At 50.5% G+C, this 18684-nt stretch overlaps 1 protein-coding gene and 1 non-coding gene across 3 annotated transcripts in view; both read right to left on the bottom strand.

Moving 5' to 3' along the window:
* Positions 1-3517, bottom strand: part of LOC144163275 (uncharacterized) — a 45145-nt gene extending 41628 nt beyond the window's left edge. Inside the window, exon 1 of one of the 2 annotated variants that reach the window (XM_077694162.1) lies at positions 3340-3517. In XM_077694162.1, the coding sequence (XP_077550288.1) occupies positions 3340-3360 (21 nt within the window). In that variant the 5' untranslated portion in view covers positions 3361-3517. Of the gene's footprint in view, positions 1-3317 lie in introns of both variants that reach the window. The other variant, XM_077694164.1, reaches the window with a different exon arrangement.
* On the bottom strand, positions 3411-3534 carry LOC144163440 (U4atac minor spliceosomal RNA). The gene has a single exon (XR_013320940.1). It is a non-coding gene; the product is annotated as a U4atac minor spliceosomal RNA (small nuclear RNA).
* Between the last annotated feature and the right edge of the window lie 15150 nt (positions 3535-18684).

Here is an 18684-nt window from a genome sequence, read left to right as displayed (position 1 = left end):
GCGCGTGGGGATGGCGAACACCTTGGCCGGTCTGGGCGAGCGCCTGCAGACCGGCAGCAGTGCGACAGGAATGGCGACGTCGGGTACTACCTCCTGTCATGGTGGCCGCTCGGCGTTAGTTTTGGCGAAACTGAAACTGGCACGAATAAATGACGCCATAAATGATTGTTTGCGCTGCGATCCAACGTTTAATGTGCCATTCTATGATTAGTGGGCTGGTAGGAACCCATAGCAGTGAAAAAAACGTAATACGAAAATTTTGTGTCAGGACTCCTTTAAGCAAAAAAATAAACTGAATTTTTGCTCGATGAAAATAGGTTTTAGTCTTGGGAGGTCTGTTAATGGCGTAGTTCGCAGGAAATCAAAGTGGACTGGTAAGAGAGAGAGAGAGAACACACTTTATTGTCTCAGGACCTAAGTCCAGGCCCTAATTTCATTTTTCAATTCACCAGGTCCACGAGATACTGCAGAATGTTTGCGTGACTGGAAAGAGGAAGAGGCCACCCAATCTCCATGTTATAAGGTGACAGTGCTATAAGTGAAGGCTGTCGTTGAATCCACTTGAATGTGGACACGGAGCAAGAGAGAGAGAGAGAGAGAGAAAAACATCTTTATTTGCCCTTCTATAAAGGCTTCTGCGTTGCTGGGGTTACCAGTCGCCCCCAAGAACTGCTTCAATGTGTTGGAGGAGAGCCTCCCAGTGCTCCTCTTCTGTCAGTTGTAATGAAAAGGCAGTCAATTGTCGGACTGAGAGTGGGTACCGGCCGGCGCTTTTCATGCGCTTGCAGAGAGCGAGTTTGAGCTGTTTTTGGGGATCCTCTGGGGGGTCAAGCCACACCGCCCAAGTGCCAGGAGAAGGGGAAAGGGAGTCTAATCTCTGACCAGGCCCACATGTAGTGCTGGATGTTAGGGTACCCGGAGCAAGAATAAGATACGAGGCGAAACTAGGCTCCCTAGCGCGGCCAGATAATGTCGCAAGCGCTCGTCATTCGTTAAGCTAGCGGCATCTGCCACGGTTGAGGAAACTGCACTACCACCGCGATTGGCATTTCACTGTGCAGCCACGGAATGAGTTGTGGCCGCTATCATTTCGTCCATCAGGTGCCGCCACCCTCTCCTTCGCCGTCGCAGCTACGAAGCTTTGCAGTCCGCCTTGCTTTTCACTGTGACATTATCTGGTCGCTCGCCCGCACTTCCCGCAATGGGCCGTTTCGCCTCCTATGTATTCTTGTTCCGTGAATGTGGATACAAGTGCAATTCAGTGTCGTGATCATAAGTGTGGAAGCTGGTACAAGGAAATGTTATAGCAATGCATAAGTTCATTGCTGTCTAGTACAGTGTGCCTGTGACAAAGATATGGGCATTGAACATGAATATGCAGGAATGAGATACTGCTTTTGTAATGTCATTCCATGTTGCATAAGCCTTGGTATCCTTACTGTTCAACATGGGACAGCTCTATACAATTATGAATAGATAACATCACTGGAAAAAGCTACAAGAACTTCACTGCATGCTGAGCACGAGATTACTAGCCGCGGCGGCCGCTTCTCTGATGGAGGCGAAAAGCAAAAACGCCCGTGTGTACGAGATTTCGGCGCACGTTAAAGATCCCCAGGTCGTCAAAGTTAATCCGGAGCCCTCCACTACGGCGCACCTCATCGCCTGCGTTGCATCGGCGCGTTAAACCATACAATCAAATCGCTTCACTGCAGCCATGTTTTATCTTTTTAGTACTTAGTTTTGCCCCTCTCCATGCTTCAGTATAGCAAAGGCAACGTTGCAACACATGCCAGGCATATTGCTGTGTACAGGCCATCCATACTGCTGCATAGGTGTAGTGTAGTGGCAAGAGAAAGAGAGAAATAGATAGATACAACTTTATTTGAGCCTTGAAGTCACCGTTGAGGCGGCCTCCGACGGGGTGGTCCCTTATTCACAGGGCCCAATTTTAAAAGTGCATTGGGTGACCGGCAGTTGACCGTGACAGCTCGTTCCGTGACACTCTTCCGAGTCTGCGAGTCCGAGCGGTCCCGCACCTCCTCCCAGAGTTTGACTGAGGGCATGCCCATATAAAATGGACAATGGTGTTTTTTGTACCACATGCGGGGCTATTAGACGGCTCCACACTTGTATACTTAACAAATTTACCTTGGTCAGTTTGGTATGGGATTAAGGTACGGCAGGGAGTATGGAATACGGCTCACCACAAATGCTTGGATAAGTCTGATTCTTTCGGCTTCTTTAAGTCCGTTATTCCGGGCTGCTACACGTCCTATTAGCCCAATTGTTTGGTTCGCTTGAGACGTTAGTTGTGCCATAAAGTGGGTGTTCGCTTGAGTGCTTTGGATAGTTAATCCCAATATTTTTATGCTAGGTACAGTCGGTACATCTGTTTCGCCAATACGTATTATGTTTGAGGGTGGCTAGGAGACTTTCTTGGATATGGAAATATGAGAAATTCGGACTTAGCTGGGGGGCATTCTAAACCTGCCATACTGGCCTCATCAATGACAATTTTGGCTCGTCTCTGTAGGGTGCTTTCTATTTGAGCATTACTGCCTCTCGACGTCCAAGGCTGTGTTGCAGGTTTGGAACCTGATCCTGGTCCAATTTGTGTGGGATACTAAGCATAGCAAGGTTAAATAGTGGTGGGGAGAGGACTGCTCCCTGGGGGTTACCTCCGATGTGATGTCACCTATTTGATGTACGGCCGTATGGGAGGTTGCAAAGCTTCTCGCGTACTTATATGCATGTTGGCCAGGAGATATGGATTCCATATGGCCGTATGGTACACTCTATCGAATGCCTTCGTAAGGTCTGGTGCGAGAATAGCTGCCACGTCTACCTTTGAGGGTGGTGTAATGATATCACGGAATAACTGCAGGTAGATAGCCCTGCCTGGAAGCCTATCATGGTATGAAGGAGGGCACCTGTCTGGGCCAGATACTTGGTCAATTGTGCGTGGATGACATGCCCTAAGTACTTTCCCCATACACGAGGTAAGGAAATGGGTCGGAGGTGGTCGTGGCCTGGTTAACGAGAGAAATTTTCGCATGCTTCAACGATGGGTTACGTAAGGCTCCAGTAGTGCAAAAAGTCGAAATACGGAGCGACTGCGGAAATTGGTTTTGCCACCCATACCTGGTTCCGTCTGTGGGCGGAAATGAACAAGGGGCGCTCGAACCTCCGCTTCCATTATACCCTTCGCTATGTAAAACGTTTTGGTCCACTCGACTAGCTGTTGTTTCATTCTGGGCAGATCTACGTAAAACCTGCCTATTCCAATTTTGCGATAGTTGAGAACAAAATCTCACGGAAATCGTTTTGCAACACCACCTTGCGCGCCGGCGTACACATTGGGAAATTTAGATTTCTTATTTTGGTTTATCATTGACTTCCCCACCAAGGGGTCCAAAAATTGCACCAGCGTAGCAGAGCTACACGGCGCGTGCGTGTTGTTTCACGGTGTCAGCAAGGCCGGCCTCACTTTACGATCCTCGGCGCGACCAAGCTCCCCATGATAAAGACGGTTACCTGGAAACGTTAGGACTAACTAAGGCTTGTTTTACGGCCATGCAACAAGCGTTAGGTACCAGCCACACTTTTAACAGTGTTTTCAATTGTTATAAACGGAACACAAAGTTACACTAACCATTTCAAATCCAAACCTAAGTTTACAAATTGTTTTTAGTATATGTAAGGGAATTAAAAAGTATCACGCACGCATTTGCAAATAACTAACCGAAGCCTTAATTCAAAATGGCACTGGAGAGGCAAGCGTTATAGTGGCGGCGGGCATTTTAAAGGAGGCTTTCCGCTTAAACAGTACCGTGCGGGAGCACAGAAGCACGATTCACCGCAAAAAATGAGTCGGGACTCGCGAATACGACCATGAGTTTGTCTTCGCTTCCTTCAGACTTTGTTTCTTCATAATTCAACTCGCCGAGCCCAGACTTCCAACCTTATTTTCGCTAGGGCAGTTCTCTTTTCCGTTGCACAGTTCATAACACACGTTGCGTCGCCGTTGCTCGGAGCTTTAAACTCCAAGTAAGGTGGCTAGCCACCTTAACTCCAAGCCAAACAAGCGGTCAAGTTCAAATGCTTGAATGACTGACCGAAAAGTAAATGCTCACATTGCAAAACAGACAAAACACAAGACAGATGCTCCACGGAGGCTTCGGCGTGGAAGCGACAACACAGATGACGCCACATGTACTGTTCGTGGAACTCTAAAGCAAAGGCGCGAAGCTTGAATCACGACTCTTCCATTATCTTCTATAGTGCCGCTGTAGTCATCAGCAGAAGGATACAAGACAGCGTATTTTGGTCATATGGAAAACAAAACCACGGTTCCAACGAGCCCTGGCAACGATGGATTGCGACTGCGTCGCATGCTGGTACAGGAGCACCGCGGAATTTGTACAATGGCTGAATGACTGCACGAGCACTGTTGAAGATCATAGAACAACTTTCAAGTAGTCGTCGCACGTGCAGGGGATCTGAAAGCTAGCTGTGGCTGGTAGTCAGTAAATTAGGCGTTAGGATAAATGGGTCACCAGCGTATTGTACAACCAGTAGTTGTCTCGTGAGATGTCATTGTGAGAAAAAAGTACGGCTCAGAACAGAGCCTTGGGGTATGTCAGATGGAATTCGCATGTATACGCCCAGGAAGTTGGAAGGCAGCTAGCTAAAGAGAGGACACTAAATGCCAGCCGCGTGCATCTTTTGTAAGGGAATGCTAATATTGAAGTTGGGTATAGCTGTTGTTGGTCCGTTTGAACGCGGCTGAGGTGATCACTAATGAAGTGAGTCAACGGACCGAACGCACTCAGTTGTGATAAAAGCCGTGTTGCCATCTGGATAAGTATTTAACTAAGTATAATTTGCAAGGTAATAGTCTACTATTAAGCTTAAAATATAGTCCAATCTCATCCACGATATCTTGCTTTACCTCCCACGCGGCTAGCTGCTGCTAGGCTGTGTAACAACGGAACGCCCCGGAACGAGCCGGCCACAGGTGGTCTTTCACACTCTCTATTGTCATGGTGGTAAGTAAAGTGGTTAGGTTTGAATGAAGGAGGATGGAAGTGCGTCGGAAGCTCCTTACATTCAACTCAAAGCAGGGACGGGGGAGAGATTTGGATAGGGTAGAGTAAAGGAAAGGGCAGAAAGGAAAGAAAAAATTCCCCGCATTTCCCCGAGGGGAAGAATGTTAAAGTGCGAATGCACGAGTTGAATTTGCGCGGTTCGGTAATGTTCGCGAAAGAGAGATCACACACACACACACACAACTACAAAGAAAGAAAGATGCATTTATTCACAGACACCTATTTGTGTTGTCGTTGTACTTGATTGCTAGAGCGGATCTCAGCTTTGAAATTTCGTGTCAGTACTCCTTTAAGCAGGTGCATTAGCCCTTCTCACGCCCGATTCATGGCCAATCCCCCACGTGGGTATGTGCCATGTCAGCGGCCAGGCAGCGCGCGCCCATCTCCCCCCGTTGCCAAGGAAGACGAGGAGATTCCTGGCCAATCCCCCACGTGGGTATGTGCCATGTCAGCGGCCAGGCTGCGCGCGCCCATCTCCACGTGCGCGGACATCGCCGGTGGACGCAGGTTCAGGGTCGCTTAAGAAGTGCATTAGCACTTAAAAGGGCAAAAGAGGGTTCGCCACCGCGGTTGGAATCGCTGCGCACAGAGCACGTCCCAAACACTGGTCTGGCGTCGTGCTGCGTCCGGGAGACGGGACTTGCCAAGAACAGTGAAGTGACCAGGCGAGCTTGGGATTAGTAGTGGGCCGTCCACGACGGTTACAAACCTTTGAATTTGCAGGCCAAACACTTAAGCATATGAGCGGGCACTGGCGAGCGGGAGCTTAAGCTCGACAGCCCCACGCAACAGAGCGCCCATCGCAAGAGGTCAGAGCCCAGTGGTGCGGCCGCCGGCCGCGTGGCCGGTAAGGACCGCAGATCCGAAGCCGCGAGCGAGCGAATCGTAAACATGTCCGCAAACGGTAAACCTTGGCGAAGATTGACCGAATTTCATGCTCGGGGTCTTCATCAGACAGCACATTGGCCCGTGGAGTACGCAGGGTTCCGTTTGGGGCGGGGGGGTCTTCAACTGGAGAAAAAGTAAAAAGTAACGACGAGAAGTAAAACAAAACAAAAACAGAAATCAATCAAAGCATAAAAATAACTTCGAGGTGCCATGCATGGGTATATGCTTTAAGTGATCTTCCGGTTGTGTCGTTCATTCTTCTTTTTCGGCAAAGGTGCTGCAAAGTGGCTGATTGTTGCGGGGAGAGCCGAAGTCGCATGAGCTTGGTGCGTAGTCTGAGAGAGAGAAGGGAGAGAAAGAAAATAATATATATATATATATATATATATATATATATATATATATAGAGAGAGAGAGAGAGAGAGAGAGAGAGAGAGAAGAAAAACTTCGAACAAGGTAAAAGCACGATTGTGGCCTACGTTTCAGCAAAGAGAACTTGCTTTCCTCAGGGCAATCTCTCGCCTGGCAGGCACGGTTTATATAGGGGTAGGACCCCAGGTGAAAGGAGAGGGAAAGATGGAAGGGAAATTGAGCAAGCTGATTGGTTTCGGAGTGTGTCGGGGGAGAGATTGAGGGGCCAAGAAGGTTGTCTAGTTTAAGCCGCGAAGTAGGTCACACGGAAGTCAGCTGGTGGTTGATATTCGTGGAATTTTTGGACAGAAAGGATGAGAGGGTGCTTATTGACCCGCCGCGGGGTATAGGAAAAGGATCTCAGAACCGCCGGAAGCAGACCAGGCGGTGAGGGTGGGGTCCTTATCAGAAACTATCTGCAAGCCTCAGGTCAAAAGAAAAGATAGAGACGGGGGAAAACTAACAAGGTCAAGAAAAAAATAAAAAAGGAGAAAAAAAACAGGGAGGGAAACCACATGAACCCACACACAAAAGAAAAAGCAATGGCCTGGCAACTGAAATGGCACGTGTCACCCACGGCAACATTCCTGGTACAGGCCTGTCCTGAAACTTAAAAACGAAAAGATAAAGTTAGAGTGACGTACGGGGCACAAGACCACGCGGAGTAAAAAAAAAAAAGAGAGAGAGAAATTAAATAAATAAAATTGAATTCCAAAAGCAAAGGTTGGAGGCATGAGGGCGAGTATTAAGCTAGACACTAAGGAATGAAAAAAAAAAGAAAGAAATTAGGTGACCAGGTACAGAGCAGAGTGAACGGTCATAGTCTTTGGATGAGGTATATGCACGAAAATGCCTAATGCTGTATTCCCGGTGAATATCGCAAGGATTCCAAGTTGCCCTTAGACGCATTAATTCCAGCAGGTTCCATGGAGTTGAATTTGTGAATTAAGTAGGATTCTCGGTATTTCCTGTCCCTAGGGGACTTAAAATTTGACTGAAGTATATATAACTTAAGGTCATCAAAATTGTGGCCTGGTTGGTTAAAATGCTGCGCTAGAGCTATGGAGGATTTGCTAAGAGTATCTGCCCGGTGACCATTAAGTCGTAGGCTCATAGGTTGGCTCGTTTCGCCTATATACTGTTTGTGGCACATTGAGCATTCCAACATATACACAATGTTGGATGAAGTGCACGTAAAACTTGAATTAATCTTGTGGACATAATTACTGGCTGTGCTTTTTACAACGCAGTCTGTTTGCAGGTGCCTACAAGTCTTGCATCTGGGGCGGGAGCAGCTGGCTATGACTGGTTGCTTTGAAGGCCCTGTTTTAGCATGCACTAAAATATCTTTTAGATTCCTGTTTCTCCGGTACCGACTTAAAAAGACTTTCCCGGAAGCACCAAGGGTTACCTACCGGAGAAACAGGAATCTAAAAGATATTTTAGTGCATGCTAAAACAGGGCCTTCAAAGCAACCAGTCATAGCCAGCTGCTCCCGCCCCAGATGCAAGACTTGTAGGCACCTGCAAACAGACTGCGTTGTAAAAAGCACAGCCAGTAATTATGTCCACAAGATTAATTCAAGTTTTACGTGCACTTCATCCAACATTGTGTATATGTTGGAATGCTCAATGTGCCACAAACAGTATACAGGCGAAACGAGCCAACCTATGAGCCTACGACTTAATGGTCACCGGGCAGATACTCTTAGCAAATCCTCCATAGCTGTAGCGCAGCATTTCAACCAACCAGGCCACAATTTTGATGACCTTAAGTTATATATACTTCAGTCAAATTTTAAGTCCCCTAGGGACAGGAAATACCGAGAATCCTACTTAATTCACAAATTCAACTCCATGGAACCTGCTGGAATTAATGCGTCTAAGGGCAACTTGGAATCCTTGCGATATTCACCGGGAATACAGCATTAGGCATTTTCGTGCATATACCTCATCCAAAGACTATGACCGTTCACTCTGCTCTGTACCTGGTCACCTAATTTCTTTCTTTTTTTTTTCATTCCTTAGTGTCTAGCTTAATACTCGCCCTCATGCCTCCAACCTTTGCTTTTGGAATTCAATTTTATTTATTTAATTTCTCTCTTTTTTTTTTTTTTTACTCCGCGTGGTCTTGTGCCCCGTACGTCACTCTAACTTTATCTTTTCGTTTTTAAGTTTCAGGACAGGCCTGTACCAGGAATGTTGCCGTGGGTGACACGTGCCATTTCAGTTGCCAGGCCATTGCTTTTTCTTTTGTGTGTGGGTTCATGTGGTTTCCCTCCCTGTTTTTTTCTCCTTTTTTATTTTTTCTTGACCTTGTTAGTTTTCCCCCGTCTCTATCTTTTCTTTTGACCTGAGGCTTGCAGATAGTTTCTGATAAGGACCCCACCCTCACCGCCTGGTCTGCTTCCGGCGGTTCTGAGATCCTTTTCCTATACCCCGCGGCGGGTCAATAAGCACCCTCTCATCCTTTCTGTCCAAAAATTCCACGAATATCAACCACCAGCTGACTTCCGTGTGACCTACTTCGCGGCTTAAACTAGACAACCTTCTTGGCCCCTCAATCTCTCCCCCGACACACTCCGAAACCAATCAGCTTGTTCAATTTCCCTTCCATCTTTCCCTCTCCTTTCACCTGGGGTCCTACCCCTATATAAACCCTGCCTGCCAGGCGAGAGATTGCCCTGAGGAAAGCAAGTTCTCTTTGCTGAAACGTAGGCCACAATCGTGCTTTTACCTTGTTCGAAGTTTTTCTTCTCTTATATATATATATATATATATATATATATATATATATATATATATATATATATATATATATATATATATATATATATACACCAGCCGGAGTCAAGGCATCCCGAACTAGGGACCACGGGGCGAGGCCCACACATCAGCCTCTGCTGATGTGTGGGCAGAGGCTGATGTGTGGGCCTCGCCCCGTGGTCCCTAGTCCGGGATGCCTTGACTCCGGCTGGCCGTCCGTGCTCGGGTCATCAGTTTGAGCTGGATATCCGTGTCTGGGCTGGGCAGGGAAGCCCTCCACTGCTCAAAGGTGGGGATGGGAAGTGGGGGCAAGTCTGGAGTACGTTGGAACTCCCATATTATATGAAAGAGGGTGCCAGGCTGGGGACAGTAAGCACAGAGGGAAGGTTGTTGGGTGGGGAAGATGAGGTGAAGGCGGGTGGGATGTGGGTAGGTATTCAGTCAGAGAGAGAGAGAGAGAGAGAAAACATCTTTATTTGTCCTGCAACTTGGACGCTGCCTTACGTCGTGTCGGAGTGCCGCTCGTTGTCAGTCACCTACTCATGCAACGCCTCCGGTGGAGACAGCACTTTCGGGGCGCTGACGTTTGAGGGCGTCCAACACTTGCTGGACGGCCATATGTTGTGTTTCGTAGTCCTCGCTCATACCCGCACTTGTTAGGTGCGGCGGGAACGTCTCGGCTGTACTAGCTTCACTTGGATATACTCTGCAGTCCCACAGGATATGGGCTGCCGTGGCCCTATCCTTCTTGCACAGCACACATAATTCGGGAACACCTCTGGGCAAATGTGTTTAGCTAACACCGGAGTCATTAGCGCATTAGTCTGTAGCTGTCTAAGCATAACTGCTTCCTGCTCGTCAGATTAGGGTGGGATGGTGGGAAAGTCCGGCGGTTGGTCCGGTACCATTCTAAGGTGTCCTTGTAAGCGGTGAGTGGCATCGCCTCGTTGGGCTCTTGCGCCGCAAGTTGGGGGCTCGGGCTCGCGCCGCGGCTGGTGAGCGCGTGCGCTGCCCGGTCCGCCTCCTCATTGCGGTTTTCGCCCGTGCTCAGCGGGCCAGCGTGCGCCGGGAACCACTTTATAGTCACCGATGTTCTTCTGAGATGTAGGGCCCCGCACACCCTCACAGCACCGGGGGAGACACAATTGGTGGCATAATGTGTGATCGCTGTTCGTGAGTCACTGATCTCAGTGGTGCATTTCGGATTTGTGAGTGCCAGCGCGATCGCTATTTCTTCGGCGTGGTCCGTGTTCTTGGCCTTGACGCTGCCTGCCGTGTACAGTGCTCCAGAGTTAGCGGCTATTACGGCTGCGGCATATATTGTATTCGGTTGGTCCGGGTATTTGGCCACGTCCACGTAGTATGCTCCGGTGTCTGAAGCATGCGTTGCCGTGAGTGCCTTCGCTCTGACGAGCCTACGTTCTTGGTTGTGTTCAGGGTGCATGTGGCGAGGGATTAGTGGCACGTGGAGGTTATGGACCAGGTCCCGTGGGAGCGAGGCCCGTTCTTTGCTGTGTTGTAGTTCTTGACCTTGATATCCAAGCCGTTGTAGGATGGAACGTCCCGTTCTTGTCTGCGATAGTCTTGCGAGCTGCGCAATGCGCTGAGCTTCAGCTATTTCGTTTAGTGTGTTATGAACTCCCAATTCGAAGAGCTTGTCTGTGCTGGTATGTATATACAGCCAGAGTGCCGCTTTGTATGCCTTGCGGATGATTGCGTCGTGCTTTTGGCGTTCAGTCGCTTTCCACTTGTGAAAAGCCGCAACATAAGCGATGTGGCTGATTGCAAATGACTGAAGTCGGAGGAGGCTTGCCTCTTTCATGTCTGCATGTCGGGTGGACACCCTTCGTATTAGTCGGATGGCAGTCGCTACCTTGGTTTCCAACTTACTGATGGTGAGTTCATTATGCCTGAGCGCGTCTATGTGGAGGCCGAGGACACGCAGAGTTTTGACGTGTGGGATAACTGTACCGTCCCTCGTCCGAAGGGTGATGCTTGAGGTGGTAGGGGTACTTTTGCGTCTTCCATGGGGTGTTATGACTCACTGGCGCCATGTTTGCGCGGGTCAGTCGCCTGCCGGTCGACCACCCCACCGCTTGTCGACGGAAACGAAAGGAGGCCGACACGACGCCGCGGCGGCCACTGATTGACAGCGGCTTTTGAGCGGCGTTGAGTGTTGTCGCCCCAAAATGGATTAAGGAGCCGCCGGTATTCCCCCGGCCTGAGCAACTGAACGCGTGTGCGCGTGAAAGCCCAGACGGCGACGACCGGACAATGGGACCCCGTGGCGGCGGCAGCACAGCGAAGAAGGCAGTGGCAATGGTCAAGCCATTAACCCTTCCCGGAGTGATTCCACGAACCTTGTTAATCTGTGCTGTTAGGCTCCCTGGGAACGCAGCGCGCGGCAGACACCAAAAGAATACGCGGCGCCGCGCGGGTCCTGACGAGTGGCAAGGGTGTGTGTGTGTGCGTGTGCTGTGCATCTGCCGACATACCTGAAAGGCGTGCCCCTACCCGAGGGCGGTGCTTCACAGCGAGGAACGTACACATCACCATTGGTCCGCATTGTTTTGTATGGGGATCCCTAACCTAGGGAACTAGGGATCGGGGGTCAACAAAAAGGGCGTGCTGCGGCCCGCCAAGATCTGTCTTCTGTCTTCATCTCGACAACTCACTGTAAAAATGTAAATAAACCCGTTGAGTTTGCTCTAAGCTCTCCCCTAGTCCTGGCTCGACGAGGCGACGGCGACCGGCCCCGCTACCAGCAGACTGCGGTCGCTACAACTCGCTACAAGACGCAACAACTGGATGGCAAGCGGTTGGATCTGAGCCTGGAGGACGGAGAATGATCAACACGCCGAGATCACGGAGACTGACAGCTGTGAACTGGTGAGTGCTGGCTTTGGTTTTTTCGGTTGCCAGGCTGATAAGGTAGAAGTGCAATCTTTTCGCTGGTAGAGGCTACCACAGAAGCAGTTTTTCCGGAACTTCTGGGTAGAGAGTGAGCCGCACCACACTAGTTCTCTGTCATGGATTGGAAGCGTTTGTTGAAGAATCAGATGCTGATTCTGGGGGAGGAGCTAGGAGCAGAAGTAGATTCGGGGATGAAGAAAGACGCAATTGTTCACGCTATCGAGGGCTTGAATCTGAGCAGTGAAGATATCAAAGAAACATGGAACGAGATTCAAAAGCAACAGGAACAGGAGCGTGAGAACAGGCGTGAGCAACAGGAGTGCCAGCTAAAGCAAAAGGAACTGGAAGTAGAACGGCTGCGCCTGGAGGTGGAAGTGAGGAAGATGGCTGAGGTTCAAGGAGTAGAGGTAGCAGGAAGACAAAATCTTTGTGATTTATCTAAGCTAATGCAACCCTTCAAAGTAGGGCAAGATGTGGGCCTCTTTCTCGTGAACTTCGAGAGAACCTGTGAAAAAGCGAAGCTTGACCGTAGCACATGGGCTCGAAACTTGCTAAGTTTGCTGCCATGTGAAGCAGCGGATGTGATCGCGCGGCTTCCGATAGAGGATGCGGACGATTATGACAAAGTGAAGGATAGCCTTCTAAAGAGGTTCCGACTTTCGTCAGATGCGTTCCGGCAGCGGTTTCGCAATCTCAGCAAGAAGCAGGGCAGCACGTATTCTGAGTTTGCCTACGAGTTGAAGGTCAACTTGGTAGAATGGATGAAGGGAGCCAGCGCTTTTGGGAACTTCGAAAAGGCTCTTGAAGTAGTGGCTCTCGAACAGTTTTTTTCTAAGCTTTCAGAGCCAATGAAGCTCTGGATCCAAGACAGGGCCGGAGTAGTAACAGTGCAGGCAGCTGCCGACTTGGCTAATGAGTACGCGTCACGCCGGGGAGAAAGGGACGAGGTTCCTCCAGCAAAAGCGGGAGATAGAGGAAAACCTTGGACGGGAAAGCAGGGGGCTGGCGCAGGTATGACGGCACAGAAAAAGGCGGACTTCGCTGCAAGTAGTCAAGGATCACAAAAGAAACAGGAGGGAAAGGTTTCGGAGAGTTCTCCCAAAAAGAGTCCGTTTGACGCTAGGCAACCACCTACCTGCTACAAATGCAAGGAGGTCGGTCACATTGCCATAGGCTGTCGTAGGCCCAGACCAGCGCTTTCGTATACTTGTGACTCTGCCACTAGCGAGGAGCTTCTCAGTCCGTACCTTTTTAACCTAACAGTGAACGGAAAGCCATGCCGCGTCTTACGAGACAGTGGGGCAACCATTGATCTGGTGCACCCGGACTATGTGGCACAAGCAGATTACAACGGCAAGTGCGCATGGATTAAACCGGTTTTGCAGGAGGGAAGCATTTGTCTCCCGGTAGCTCGAGTAGTCATCACTGGGCCGTTCGGAGAAGTGGAGACGGAAGCGGCGGTGTCAGACAAGCTGCCCTCGCAGTACTCCTACTTGTTCTCGAATCAGACCGACCGTCTGCTTGGAGAACAAGGGAAAAGTTTTCACGAGGGAACACTCCAAGCCTGGAAAAGAGCTAAAGCACGCGCGCTAGCGGCCGAACTAGAGCGGAAAGAACCGAGTTTCACCGGAAGTACAGCAACACCAGCTGGAGTCGGCACAGCGGAGCCTACTATCCCGTCACCTGCTGAAAAAGAGAGAGAGGGATCAGAGGAGGAGACTAGCGCTGATATAGCTGAAGGGGAAACGGAAGAGGGGCTGCTCGTGTTGCCTGTATCAAAATCACTAGACAATGTACGGGAGAAAGTGACAAGAGACGAGCTCATCGAGCAGCAGAAAAGCGATCCTAGCCTTAAGGAGGTTTGGAACACAGTCAGAGAAGGGGTGGCGAGGAAGAATGTCAGTTTTCCCGTCAAAAACGGCATCTTGTACCGCCACTACCAGGATGCAAAAGGTCGCACGTTTGACCAGATTGTAGTTCCGACTAAGTATCGGCATGACATTGTTGATCTCTGTCACGGAGTTGGTCGGTTGGGGCATTTAGGAGCTCGGAAGAGCAAAGATAGGCTCCTAAAGGAGTTTTATTGGCCAGGATGCTTCACCGAGGTTGAGAACCACGTAAGAGCGTGTGAAACCTGTCAGAGAGTGGGAAAACCGCACGAGAAGGGAAAGGCGCCACTTGAGCTCCTTCCGCTCATTTCAGGGCTCTTTCGCCGGCTGGTAATAGACGTTGTGGGACCACTCCCAGCGACAAAATCAGGCTACCGGTATTTGCTTACCGCTGTTTGTCCACCAGCCAAATTTCCAGAGGCGATACCAATGAAGGAGCAGAGCTCGGTAGAAGTAGTCAACGCACTACTGTCTATTTTTTCTAGAGTGGCCTTACCTAAGGAGATGCAGTGCTACCAGGGTTCAGTGTTCAGCAGCGTTCTGACTGCGGGCTTCCTGGAGAAGTGCGGGATAAGGCTGATGAACCGAGTTCTGCAGGGGGCTGAAGAATACGCTGTTCCCAACTTCCCTACTTAGTCGACCTTGCTATGTACTACAATACATGGGAAGACCACCTGTGCCATCTGAACGATGTCCTTAGACGTTTGACGCACGCTGGACTGACAGCGAAGCCGGCTAAGTGCCAGCTAGCTCGCGCCGAAGTACGGTACCTAGGGCACGTGGCAGGGCAGGGCAGGAGGCGACCTGACGAGTTGAAAGTAGAGGCGGTTAGCGAGTTCCCGCAACCAGAAACCAAGACTGCTATCCGCTCCTTTTTGGGACTGACGGGGTATTATCAGCGCTACATTCCTCAGTACTCGGAAGTAGACGCTCCGTTAACGGATGCACTGCGCAAGAAGGCCCCAGAAAAGGTAGTTTGGAGCCCGGAAATGGAGTGTGCATTCCAAGGCCTCAAAGCGGCTCTTGTTAGCTCGCCCGTACGGCATGCACCGAACTATGATCGTCCCTTTATTGTGCAGTGCGATGCCAGCAACAGAGGCTTAGGAGTAATACTCTGCCAGGAGGATGAGAACGGGAACGAGCACCCAGTGCTATACGCCAGCAGGAAACTCTCAGTTCGCGAGGAAGCCTACAGTGCGTCAGAAAAAGAATGTGCCTGCATTGTGTGGGCCACCCAAAAATTGGCCTGCTACCTTTACGGAACTTCTTTTGTCTTCGTCACTGACCACGTTGCCCACTGACGTGGCTGTCGCAAATGTCGGGAAAGAATCCGCGACTACTACGCCGGAGCCTTGCGCTTCAGGAGCTTAACTTCACTGTGAAGTATAAGAAGGGTTCCGCCAACGCCAATGTTGACACATTAAGCAGAGCCTTTTAGCTTTTTCGCTTTTGCTTTCTTTTGTTTTCAGTTGAGGAACGTTTTTCTGTAGTGATTTTGAGTAGTGTTTTAAGTAATTCAGTCTAAGTTTTTAGCTGTGAGCAAGAGTATTAGTGTGGTTGCCACATGTAAAAAAAAAAAAAGCGTAGGTGCATTGTAGCACCTTTGAAAGAGCAGCCTGGTTGCTGAAAACTCATTGCCGGCGCTTGCTGGTTCGGGGAGGTTGGTCTTTGTGGTTTCAATGGTGCTGGAAGAATGCTGCTACTGTGATCTCTCCCGTCGAGCAGCTGATACTACACGACGTCCGAGATCTTCCCGTCGGCGGAGGAGCTGTTATGACTCACTGGCGCCATGTTTGCGCGGGTCAGTCGCCTGCCGGTCGACCACCCCACCGCTTGTCGACGGAAACGAAAGGAGGCCGACACGACGCCGCGGCGGCCACTGATTGACAGCGGCTTTTGAGCGGCGTTGAGTGTTGTCGCCCCAAAAGGGATTAAGGAGCCGCCGGTATTCCCCCGGCCTGAGCAACTGAACGCGTGTGCGCGTGAAAGCCCAGACGGCGACGACCGGACAATGGGACCCCGTGGCGGCGGCAGCACAGCGAAGAAGGCAGTGGCAATGGTCAAGTCATTAACCCTTCCCGGAGTGATTCCACGAACCTTGTTAATCTGTGTTGTTAGGCTCCCTGGGAACGCAGCGCGCGGCAGACACCAAAAGAATACGCGGCGCCGCGCGGGTCCTGACGAGTGGCAAGGGTGTGTGTGTGTGCGTGTGCTGTGCATCTGCCGACATACCTGAAAGGCGTGCCCCTACCCGAGGGCGGTGCTTCACAGCGAGGAACGTACACATCACCATTGGTCCGTATTGTTTTGTATGGGGATCCCTAACCTAGGGAACTAGGGATCGGGGGTCAACAAAAAGGGCGTGCTGCGGCCCGCCAAGATCTGTCTTCTGTCTTCATCTCGACAACTCACTGTAAAAATGTAAATAAACCCGTTGAGTTTGCTCTAAGCTCTCCCCTAGTCCTGGCTCGACGAGGCGACGGCGACCGGCCCCGCTACCAGCAGACTGCGGTCGCTACAACTCGCTACAAGACGCAACAGGGGTGGTAGGATGAGAAGCTCCGACTTTGTAGGAGAGCAGATTAGTCCCGTTCCCTGCAGTTGGTCCTCGATTGCTTCGATCGCGTGGTCTCAATGTGGCCATCGCTGCCTTCCGTCATCCACAGAGTAATATCGTCAGCGTAGATGGTGTGCTTGACGTCCGGGAGGCTGGCGAGCTTGTTGGCCACATCGATCATTATCAAGTTAAACAGCATGGGGGATATCACCGATCCCCGCGGTGTCCCCATGCCGCCCAATGAGTTGGTGGGGAGTTGTATGTCTGCGACGTTGATCGTTGTCGATCGGTCGGTAAGGAAGTCTTTGATATACGTAAAGGTTCTCTGTCCCATATTGAGGCGGGATACTTGTTTGACAATGGCTGAATGATTGACTCGGTCGAAGCACTCTGCAGGTCTAGCCCAGAACCGCTCGGTTGTCTAGGGAGTTACCGTAAAAACCCGCGTATAATACGAGGTTTTTTCCCAAATTTTACTATCTAAAATTTGGGCCTCGTATTATATGTGGATCCCAAAGCTTTCAGCCTAAAATTTGCACTTTCGGTTTCAGCGGAGGGTGCGCCATCTTGCGGTGGCGTTAGCTGGCTGCTGCTTCTCTCAGCCGGCGCGATTTTGATTGTTTTGACCACGCGAAGGATCTCGGCACGTTCACCGCAAGTCTATCGCGATGTTGGGTGCACCAAAACAGTATTCGGCTGCAATTAAAAGAGAAGTTATTTTATGCGCCGAGACCATCAGGAATTGCGCCGCAGGACGGCAGTTCGGCGTCACCGAAGGCAGCATTCGTGGGTGGAGAAAGGAACTGGTGCATGACTGGATAAAGTCTGTGCGGTGTCGGCGGCCTGGAGCACTGTTGGGGATTCCCGTCAGTGCTCGTGTTGGACGCCTAACGCTGCCACCTGGCCGATTCCGTGAAGAAGTTGTAGCGCGAACGCCGCACCGAACTCATTGTCATTCCAGGAGGAATGACATCCCAGCTGCAACCACCAGACGTTTGCATCAACAAGACTTTCAAAGACTGCATCAAGTCCTGCTACCAAGAGTGGATGAGGTGAGGAGACCCGTAAGTGACAGCTACCGAATGGCTGACGCGGGTTTCTCCAGCGGTGCTTTGTGGCTGGATCGCGGATGCGTGGGCCAGCATCCCAGAGGAGCTCGTCAGTCGCTCTTTTAAAAAATGCGGCATCTCGAACGCCCTTGATGGCACTGAGGACCACTTTCTGGGGGAAGACATTTCCGACAAGGCGACTTCAGGAGACAGCGGCAGCGAACCTGACTATGACTGAACGGACGTCGGGAGATAGTACCACCGAAAACTGACAATGACTGAACGGAAACTGCAGTGCAAATAAATGTTTTCTGTGCTCTTTACCTCGCATTATATGCGGATGAAAACTTTTTTTCTGATTTTGATGTCCCCGAATTACACCTCGTATTATACGCGGGTCCGTATTATACGCGGGTTTTTACGGTAGTTGTCTGGTCAATTATTCTTGTTTGAGTAGCAGCATGGCGTCTTGGGTGCTTAGCTTTGCTCGGAAACCCAGGATCGTGTTTGGGTATAGCTACTCATCCTCAAGGTATGATTGCCACCGGTTGAACAGTACATGCTCTAGGACTTTGCCCACGCAGGATGTGGGTGAGATTGGGCGTAAATTGTCGATGTGTGTGTGTGTGGGGGGGGGGGGGGGGGCTTATCAGGCTTGGGGATGAGCACCGTTTTCGCCTCCTTCCAGCGCTTGGGTAACCGGCCGCAGCGCCAGCACTCGTTGTAGAATCATGTGAGGGCGGAAATGGCCGCGTCGTCCAGGTTACGAATTGCTTTATTCGTCGTTTTGTCAGGCCCTGCCACCGATCTTCAGTTGATCGTCTGTAGCACCGCCCTAACCTCCCATTCCTCAATGTCTCTGTCGAGATGGGTGTTGACCGCTCCTGTGTAGTTTGGAAGGGGTCAGGGGGAGTATAGGGCAGGTATCTTTCGTTCAGACGTCGGCGGACTTCTGTCTCGCCAAGTTCCTGCTGGGCTTTGTGTAGGGTGCAGGCAATGATGTGGCGTTGCGTCCCCTTGGCTTTAGTTTCGTCAAGTAAGAGGCGGAGTAGCTGCCAGGTGCGGCTCTTATGTATCTGCCCATGGGCCTCTTGGCAAGCC

The sequence above is a fragment of the Haemaphysalis longicornis genome, unplaced genomic scaffold (genome assembly GCF_048455015.1).
Source record: "Haemaphysalis longicornis isolate Haplotype H1 unplaced genomic scaffold, Haemaphysalis longicornis Haplotype H1 scaffold_12, whole genome shotgun sequence".
Lineage (NCBI taxonomy): Eukaryota > Metazoa > Arthropoda > Arachnida > Ixodida > Ixodidae > Haemaphysalis > Haemaphysalis longicornis.
This window is presented reverse-complemented; position numbering and strand designations above follow the sequence as displayed.